Genomic DNA, 10,208 nt, shown 5'->3' with positions numbered 1-10,208 from the left:
CAAATTTCCTCAATTTACTGGGTGCTACATGTGAAATTATGTCTGTCTTTGGTGAACATATTTGTAAAGAACCACATACAATAAACAGTTTTGTATTTTAAAATAACATTACAATAACGGATAGAGTATGGGCTCAGAAATCAGACTGGAGTAGAATCTTATTTCCCCTTTTTCACTAACTGTGTGACCCTTGCTTTGTCTTTTGCCTCCTCTATGAAATGGGACTAATAATAGTACCTACCTTCATAAGGCTGATAACTATCTCATAAAATTAAATGAGATAACACAAGCAAAGGAATTAGAATAGCAACTGGCCCATGATAGAAGCTCATATGTTAGACAGTAACTTTAAAAACTTTTCAAATGTCTTCTTTATGATTCTGGTCTAATCTTGATTATAAATAAAGTAATTCTTAATCAACAATAAAACAGTATAAAAATTCTATTTTTAATTAGCCAAACTACGTAATAAACTTCATCAGTGAAATAAGTTCCATTTATTCTAGTATTTTTGCTCAAGTATGGACAAAGATTATTTAAAATATGGTCTATTTATAGAAAGAAGACACATTTAAAATGGGGAAATTTGGCAAGAATTCTAAAGGTAAAAGAAACAACAAATGTTATTATTATTATTATTTTTTAGAGATAGGGTATTATGTGCCCAGGCTAAAGTGCAGTGGCTATTCACAGGCATGACACAGTGCATTACAGCTTCGAACTCCTGGGCTCAAGCGATCCTTGCCTCAGCCACCCTTAGCCTCCTGAGTATCTGGGATTTCAGATGCATACTACCATGCCCAGTAATAAATAGAATTGTAGAAACACATAGAGAAAAATGTTATGGGACTTAAGTCCACAATGATTTAAAAAAAATTAGGCCGGGTGCGGTGGTTCACACCGGTAATCCCAGCACTTTGGGAGGCCAAGGTGAGCGGATCACCTGAGGTCAGGAGTTCAAAACCAGCCTGGCCGATATGGTGAAGCCCCATGGGTACTAAAAATGCAAACATTAGCTGGGCATGGCGGTGGGTGCCTGTAATCCCAGCTACTCAGGAGGCTGAGGGAGAGGTTGCAGTGAGCTGAGTTTGTGCCATGCACTCCAGCCTGGGTGACAGAGCAAGACTCTGTCTTAAAAAAAAGAAAGAAAAAGTACCAGACTTTTTATTACTCCGAAATCTTTAGAAGTGCTCATAAATTAATAATAAGTGTTCTATACTCTTTCTAAGAGAGCTATGTCCTACCAATCTACTTGTTCAGCCCTATGCTAACAAAATAAAGCATGTTTCTCTTTTCTTCTAAAGTTCATCCATCCCACAACACACAAACACACACACATATACACACGCTCAATTAAGTTCTTTGTTTCTAGAAAATGGTTGTGTGTGTGTATATAGTCCAAATTGATTCTGATTTTGGGAGATACTCATAACATGAAGAAATCATAAAGCATCTAATTTATCTAGCATAAAGGAAGCAGATTTGAAACAAATAGTAAGAATTTTTAAAATCTACTTTTCTATCTTTTTAATAACTTCATATTCACTTATCTGATTTTTTTTGTCAGCACAGAAAAGTTTAAGAAGTTTACTTACATTTTCACACTACTACCATAAATACTTCACCTTTTAGACTACAGAATGCTTAAAGACAAATACAGACCCTTCTAAATAGCTATTTTACTAAAATTTCAACATTTTAATCATATATTATTAAACAAATTTATCTTTTACTTTTTTTTTTTGAGTCAGGGTATCACTTTGCCCCCCAGACTGGACTGCAGTAGTACGATCATGGCTCACTGCAGTCTCAACCTCCCTGGGCTCAGGTGATCCTCCCACCTCACCCTCCTGGGTAGCTGGGACTATAGTTACACACACCACGATCCCAGGCTAATTTTTTGTATTTTTGGTAGACTGTGTTTTACCATGTAGCCCAGGGTGGTCTCAGACTCCTGGGCTCAAATGATCCATCTGCCTTGGCCTCCCGAAGTGTTGGGACTATAGGCATGAGTCACCACGCCCAGCCTATCTTTTACTTTTATAAAGCTAGTTTAACTTTTGGTACGTGAAACAGCTAGCTAGGATAATTCTATCCAGTATTATTCTGGGGTCTTTGCTTGGGGCTTGTTGAACTCCTTGGATTGATAGGTTTATAGTTTTTACCAAATATGAAAAAATTCTGGCTATTGTTTTCTAAAATGTTGTTTTTCTTTTCCTCCTACAACCACCCCACTAATCAGTGTGAGGCATACGGTATGAGTGGGATATAAACTCTTGTTTTGGCAAGAATTTAAAAAGATCCTGGCCGGGCATGGTGGCTTATGCCTGTAATCCTAGCACTTTGGGAGGCCGAGGTGGGTGAATCACCTGAGGTCAGAAGTTCAAGACCAGCCCGGCCAACATGGTGAAACCACTCTCCACCGAAAATACAAAAAAATTAGCTGGGCGCAGTGGCACGTGCCTGTAGTCCCAGCTGCTCGGGAGACTGAGGTAAGAGAACTGCTGAAACTTGACTGTACTCCAGCCTGGGCCACAGAGTGAGGCTTCGACTCAAAAAAAAAAAAATCCTGAAGTTGTTTGTTGTCACAATCTCATTTCTGACCTGAATGATATGCTTTTTGACCTACAATGGTTTATGCAGGCTGAGGAACTATCTTCCTTCCCTGTGGCAGACAAGGCTACCATCTCTTTGAACTTTACGTAGGCTCTAGAAGGGTGGCAATCTTTAGCAACAAGACCAGAACTTTTTCTTGAATGTCTTAGAACTCAGTCTAACTTCATTATGAGATTTACTTCAGGAGGAGTCACTAGTTAGCTCTATTGTTATTTTATTATAAAGTCCAGTAACAATTTGAGTTATCTTGAAATATTACTGCTATTATATTCAGGGGTACTCTTATTCCAAAATGAATCTATAGAGAGAAGCAAAGAAATGCAGGATAGTGAGCTATTGGATTATACTACTTTTTATTTCTTCATCACATCCAGGCAGTAATAATTTAAAATCCTCCCCATAACTCCCTCTCCCCCTAATAAATTAATTTGCTCCCAAAGACCCTTTATTTGAATGTCATAAATATCTATTCTCGGGAGTGATTTGAAGGAAACTGCCTCGGGGTAGTTTGGTTATGGAGTTGTTTGCCAACTCTTACTTCTCCTTCATGTGAATGATGATGGAGACAGGAAAAGAATAAAATGCTAGGTTTTTAATCTAATGTGGGGAATCATTAGCATAAAATTGTAAGCATACTCTGCTCTCTCTTTGATACAATGAAAAGAGACAATCAGAAACTATTCTGATAAAACTTTAGACAGAATCAATAAAATAATCCTGTGACTGATACTCATTTGACAGAAAGTCTTGCTGGTCTATATATACATTTCTGGTTAATTTATTAAAATATAGCTTGTATAAAGCTAATGATGAAGTATAAAAAATATACTTTTTTTTTTTGAGATCAGATCTCACTAAGGCTGGAATGCAGTGGCACGATCATAGCTGACTGCAGCCTGGAACTCCCAGGCTCAAGCAATTCTCCTGTCTCAGCCTCCCTAATTCCCTAATGGCTGGGACTATAGGCACGTGCCATTGTGCCTAATTTTTTTTTTTTTTTGAGATGGAGTCTCGCTCTGTTGCCCAGGCTGGAGTGCAGTGGTGTGATCTCAGCTCACTGCAACCTCAGCCTCCCAGGTTCAAGAGATTCTCCTGCCTCAGTCTCCCGAGTAGATGGGATTACAGGCACCCACCACCCTCTGGCTAATTTTTTAAATTTTTGGTAGAGTTGGGGTTTCACCATCTTGGCCAGGCTGGTCTCAAACTCCTGACCTTATGATTCACCCGCCTCAGCATCCCAAAGTGCTAGGATTACAGGCGTGAGCCACCGTGCCTGGCCGGTGCCTAGCTAATTTTTAAGAAAAACTTGTTGTAGAGATGGGGTCTTGCTTTGTTGCCCAGGCTGGGCTAAAAAAAATACTACTTTTATTGATCACACTGCTAAACACTAATATAACCTTTGGAAATATAAGTCTATATACTTCCTCACCTGGGATTGGAACAAGGTACTCTTTGAGTGTTCACATTGTCACATAAGGGTTCTCCTCCATGGTAGATACCTGTTCGAACATAGATCTAAAAGAAAAAGGTATGTATTTACTAATGTATACACTCAACATACACATATGCACACACTAGATAGAATCAAATATAAAACCACGGAATTTTTGTTCAAATCTAGCTTGGGCTCTCCTTTTCTTCACATATATAATAAGTTAATACTGATGTAGAGTCTTCACCAAAATTAGTTGCTGCCTTCATCCACTAATAACAATGGAGACGTCAGACTACTAAAACATAAATATAGGTCCACAATCCCTTTAAGGCAGGTATGTAATTCAGAGCTTCCATATTTTAGAAAGCTAAATTAGTAAACGTACTTACTAAATACTAGTTCCTTAGCTGATGAAGCAGTACCTCATAAAGACATTAATATTTCTTTAATAAGATACATGAATATTTATACTAAGTGGGGTTAATAAAGATTATAAAAACCCTCACTTGGCCGGGCGCGGTGGCTCAAGCCTGTAATCCCAGCACTTTGGGAGGCCGAGACGGGCGGATCACGAGGTCAGGAAATCGAGACCATCCTGGCTAACACGGTGAAACCCCGTCTCTACTAAAAATACAAAAAACTAGCCGGGCGAGGTGGCGGGCGCCTGTAGTCCCAGCTACTCCGGAGGCTGAGGCAGGAGAATGGCGTAAACCCGGGAGGCGGAGCTTGCAGTGAGCTGAGATCCGGCCACTGCACTCCAGCCTGGGCTACAGAGCAAGACTCCGTCTCAAAAAAAAAAAAAAAAAAAACCCTCACTTAAGGTTGGCTCAGGTCTTTCTGCCAAATGAATTCTGTAAAACTTTTGATTTTAAGAACTAGAATTGTGAATATTAGAATTATTAACAAAGGACTGTGAGCTGTATAATAGCTAAGGTAGATGGAAGCTCAAGTAAAATTCATGATATATTTTTACATTCGGAGATTTGGGTGTTCTCCTAACCATCTGAAAACATACTACAGGTCAACAGATTACTGCACAGTTCAAGAAAAAGGTTATATAAAATAAATTCTATAAAATAATAAGCATTAGCATTTGACTTTACCTTATCAATGTCTCGAATATTTACATTCACGTAGGTTGCACAAAGAATTTTTATTCTGAGTGCACTATTTATAACCCAAAGGGATTTTGTAGATGTTTCTCCATTCATATATGGTGTAGCTGTGGAAATGCGTCTGGAATAAGATGGCATTGTAAAACAGTCCATTGGCAGTTGAGAATAAAGGCTTTCTTTAGCCATCAACATCAAATTGGGCATCCTCCCAAGCATTATACAGCTTCTTATATACTGTAAGAGATTAAGAGGGCAAGCCATTTCCTGTAAGATTTTTCATTTTAAAAGTAACATGTAAGAGTATTATGAGAATGTACATATTAATCTGCAAAGGCGATAAACATTATAGACCACATTTATTAGTAGTTGCTATAACATTTAAAATACTAACATTTAGGATTTAGGTTGAAGCACAAGATCAACCAAACACTTCTGAATATAAATTGCATAAAGAAAAAAATTAAGGTCAACTTTTGAAACTATAGTTCTACCCTTAACTGGAGGCCAAAAAAGGAATTAAAAACAAGGATCGTGGGATACTCATTATGAAAACATTGTATTTGGTAACAGAAAAGCAGTATCACTTAGGACACCTCTGTCATTCAATCTATTAAGTCATATTGATGTCCCATCCAAAGGCTGCTGTTCACTTGCTTTTTTGTCCAAACGTACTGAGAAACATTAGTTTTGCTAAAATTAAAACAAAAAAAACACAAATAGTGGAGACCAGTAATATTATGGATAAATATTTACAAAAAATACTAAATACACTGGTCTGAATTTCGAAATGGTAGTTAGGATAGAGATTTTTAATATAAATGTTACTGTATACGCATTATTTTCCTACCCGTAAGCCCCACTAGACAATAAGCAACCTGAAGGCCAGGACCAAGTTTTATTTGGTATTGTAAATTAGTACTTGACATATGCTTGGCACAAACATAGTTGCTTCTTATAGGTATTTATTTAATAAATAGAAAAAGAGAGTAGGAAAGTACCAATAGAATATCTTAACAGTAGGTCATGGATTTTTTGAAATGTCTATTTCAATCCATTCCAGGGTCACTGGTTGGAGGGGATAAAAATCACGAAATAGGCTGGGCATAATGGCTCATGCCTATAATCCAAGCACTGTGGGAGGCCGAGGTGGGAGGACTGTTTGCGCCCAGAATTAGAGACCAACCTGGGCAATATAATGAGACTTTGTCTCAAAAAAAAAAAAAAAAAGAAAAAAATTTGCTGGGCATGGTTGGTGGCACATGCATGTGGTCCCAGCCACTTAGGAGGCTGAGGTGAGAGGATTGCTTGAGCCTGGGAGGTTGATGCTGCAATGAGCCATGATCATACCACTGCATTCCAGTCTGAGAGGCAAAGCGAGACCCTGTCTCAAAAAACAAACAAACAACAACAACAACAACAAAACCCATGAAATAGCTATATTTGGGAGCTAGAGTAACTGCCAACATTTTCAGCCTCTCAAATGAATTAATCACAGAATTAAAAGAATAAACTTACAAATGGTATTTACTAATATTACTTATCAATAAGTATATTCTAAAAATACAGATACTTGGTTGGGCACGGTGGCTCATGCCTGTAATACCAGCACTTTGGGAGGCCAAAGCGGGTGCATCATGAGGTCAGGAGATCAAGACCATCCTAGATAACACGGTGCAAACCCTGTCTCTACTAAAAATACAAAAAATTAACCAGGTGTGGTGATGCGCGCCTGTAGTCCCAGCTACTCGGGAGGCTGAGGCAGGAGAACGGTGTGAACCTGGAAGGCGGAGATTGCAGTGAGCCAAGATCATGGCACTGCACTCCAGCCTGGGCGACAGAGCGAGACTCCATCCTCGCCTCAAAAAAAAAAAAAAAAAAAAAGATACTCATCCTCAATGTGATTACTTTTTAAATTAAAAATTAGTATTTTGAAACTTGTTACTCACCTTATACTGACTCAGAGGATATTTTTCTAGGAAGTATTCATCACATCCACACACTTTTAAAATATACTTGCCCTGATATTCTAAAACACAGAGTTTTAGCTGTTCAGAGGATAGCAACATACTTCGAGTTTTTTTCCTGATTGCTTCAGCAATTACTTGTTCTGGTACACAGTCATGGTTGATTTTCAGAGTATACTTCTGCTTGTCATTATTTGGAGAAACTATTACCCAAATCACCACTATTATTTGCCCTATAACAGGAAAACATTATTAGATGCAATCACCATATCTCTTTCATTTTTCAAGGGAAAAATTTCAACAAGTGTGCACTATCATTACTTCATCCATATCAGAAATGCTTTTTAATCAGCCCAATTAAAACTAGGTAAGTATCAGTAGAAATAGAAAATGTTCATATCTGAGCGGGCTGCCAGACCATTCCCAACTCTCATGTTTTATGACAAGCACACAAAACTGTGACAAGTGGGTCACAAGTATCTGAGACCAAACTAATTTCCATTCTAAACTGTATGACATTACTGCATGGGTACTGCCCCTGTGAACAGTGATTCATGATGGTATCAAAGGTTCGACAGTGCCTAAGGTGAGTTTCTGGTAACCATGGGAAGTAAAGAAAGAACCAACGGAGGCTTAAAGATGTTGAATTAGAATGACAGAAAATGTGAGGGAGGAAAGGTAAGAAAATCAAGAGGGGAGAGGAAATGGATTGTCTAATTTTCTCCTTTTAAGATTAACTAAGCCAAGTGGCCAACAAAAAGAAAAGAGAAAGATGGAGAAAATGGGAAGACAAACTATGTAGCGAGGCTTGGGTGTTCACAGTAAATTTCTTTCAAGTTGTCTATATGTTGAAAATTTTTCACAAAAAATGCTGGGGAAAATGAAAAAAGCATTTCACTTAAAAATATATGCTAGAATAGAATTTTGAAAGATCTTATGTTGCATTAAACTACTTTGAAAAATATGGATAAAATAGTAATAAGATGTCTTAACTTAAGTCTACTGATAGAATTTGATATTTAATAGTGTGTGTGAGTTAACTCAAACTGATAATTTTACTTTGTTACCCTCAAAAATACAGACATTTATCTGATTCAATGACATGTATTTCGAAAACAATATAGTTTATGTAGTTTCCTGTTCACTTAATTTAGAAACTGATACATTAAATGTCAAAAATCTACCTATATATTATCACTCATGATCAGAATTACTGCATTTAATATTTAGGAAAATTACTTATTTTTTTCTGGTGTATTTATGATATGTAACAACAAGAATGTATAAAGTTCTCCCAAAATTTCATGAAATGTTTCTATTTATACTTGTTTTTATTTATGAAAAGATAATCAGCTCTAATTCTGAATCCTAAAAAATAGTAAATTTCAAACTCATACTTCTTCCGCTTTATAGACAATTTACCAAGAAATCAGTATCATATTCATACAAAAATTCAACCAATAAATATTGATTGTACACAATTTGTACTTAGCACTCAACTATGTCTTGTCGGTATAAGCAGTCCCTGCCTTCAAGCAGCTTACTATCTAGCTGGAAAAAAAAAAAAAAAAAAAAGACTATACAAAGATTTAGGCACAGGTAGAAGACTGCACTATAGTAACGATTAGAGTAGATTAGTCATTTTCTTACCTTTATCTAATTTATTATATATGTGCTTTGGCAATTCTGGCGAAGATTCTACATTTGGAGGATAGACATACATTGCTCTACTATGAGGTGAATTGAGATCCCTAAGATCCACAGCTTCTTTACAAACATTCAGAATATTTCTTCGGAAGTCCTGTACTTCTGGATCTTTAACCATATCAAATTCACACACTGGCATGCCAATAGCAAAACCTTTAATAAAATTACATAAAGAATATAACATTCTATTACATACATAGTATGAACATGTTTTTTTACAAACAGGGAACTCTGTAGATTTGGAAGATCACAACAGAGTAAAAAAAGTACCTCTAGGTGAAAAAAAATTTTTGATGAATGCATATATATTAAGAGTTGATAAAGTCCCAAATATTTTTAATACATAAAAAATAATATATTCAGCAATTTAGAGCAAAGGCAGCAAACATTCCTATCAATCATTTTTAAAAGAATAACAAAATTGAGATATAACAAATCTAAGTCATCCTCCAAATGATATTTCTTAAATAAAACCTTATGGAATAATATCAAGGTGTTAAAAATAGTTCCATAGTTCGATAGTAAAACATACTTTAGATTTATAATGATTTTTATTTAGAAAGCTATTTAAGATTACAAAGGGATTGGTTTAAACAGAAATATTTTAGTAAGAGACAACAGTTAAGGTTCATAGTGATTTGCATTTTAGAATAGGATACTGTATCATACCAATTTCTCGATTGAGGATCTTTTCTTCACGGTTGCCTACTGGTTCAATTACTTTTAAAAAGGGTTGAAAAAGCCGAAGGTCACAAAGTCGTCTTGTTTCATCAAAAAATTCTTCCCTTTCTGCTTCTTGGGTAACACTTACGAAAATGTAAGAAGATTCATCTTGAAGAAGTTGATGGAGGGGGTATTTTCTTGCTTCTTTAAATAGTTCATGCTTTATGGTTATTAATGTAGCCTCACGGAGGCATTCTAAAGTCACTATCATTCCATTTGGTAGTAAACATTCTACTAGGATTCTTGGGGGCATCAAGTGGATGCCCCACAGTTCACCTGATGATGGTCGTGGAGGCATTGTTCTGATTTTTTGCAGGTTTTACATATAAAACTACTTTAAAGAATTAGACGTATGGTTGTCCCAAAGCAGAAACCTAAATCAAAGAAGGAAAACGTAAGTTAAAAGAGATACAACTATAGAATACATTTGTAAAATTGCTAAAATGTAAAAACTAATTTTCCATGGTTTGATGTGATTAGGCTAAGTAGTAATAATTCATCTTAAATATTTTAATCGAGACTGTTGCTCTAAATTAGGCTATAAAGAATTTATTTCAGCAGAGATTAGAAAAACCACTTGTATTTAATTAAATTTAATAAAGTCATTTAAGAAAACATTATATATATTTGAGTGGATTTTCTAAGTCA

General features: G+C 36.2%; 1 protein-coding gene across 1 annotated transcript in view; it reads right to left on the bottom strand.

The window, feature by feature from the left end:
• Positions 1 to 9,934, bottom strand: part of PIK3CA (phosphatidylinositol-4,5-bisphosphate 3-kinase catalytic subunit alpha) — a gene marked incomplete at its 5' end in the record, with an annotated part of 36,147 nt that extends 26,213 nt beyond the window's left edge. Inside the window, 5 exon segments of the mRNA NM_001260668.1 lie at positions 4,046 to 4,131; positions 5,155 to 5,400; positions 7,113 to 7,363; positions 8,781 to 8,990; positions 9,507 to 9,934. Of these exon segments, the coding sequence (NP_001247597.1) occupies positions 4,046 to 4,131; positions 5,155 to 5,400; positions 7,113 to 7,363; positions 8,781 to 8,990; positions 9,507 to 9,858 (1,145 nt within the window).
• Positions 9,935 to 10,208: the final 274 nt, after the last annotated feature.

Source organism: Macaca mulatta, chromosome 2 (assembly GCF_049350105.2).
Source record: "Macaca mulatta isolate MMU2019108-1 chromosome 2, T2T-MMU8v2.0, whole genome shotgun sequence".
NCBI classification, from domain to species: Eukaryota; Metazoa; Chordata; class Mammalia; order Primates; family Cercopithecidae; genus Macaca; species Macaca mulatta.
Note: the sequence above shows the minus strand (reverse complement) of the source record. Positions and strands in the feature narration are given on the sequence as shown.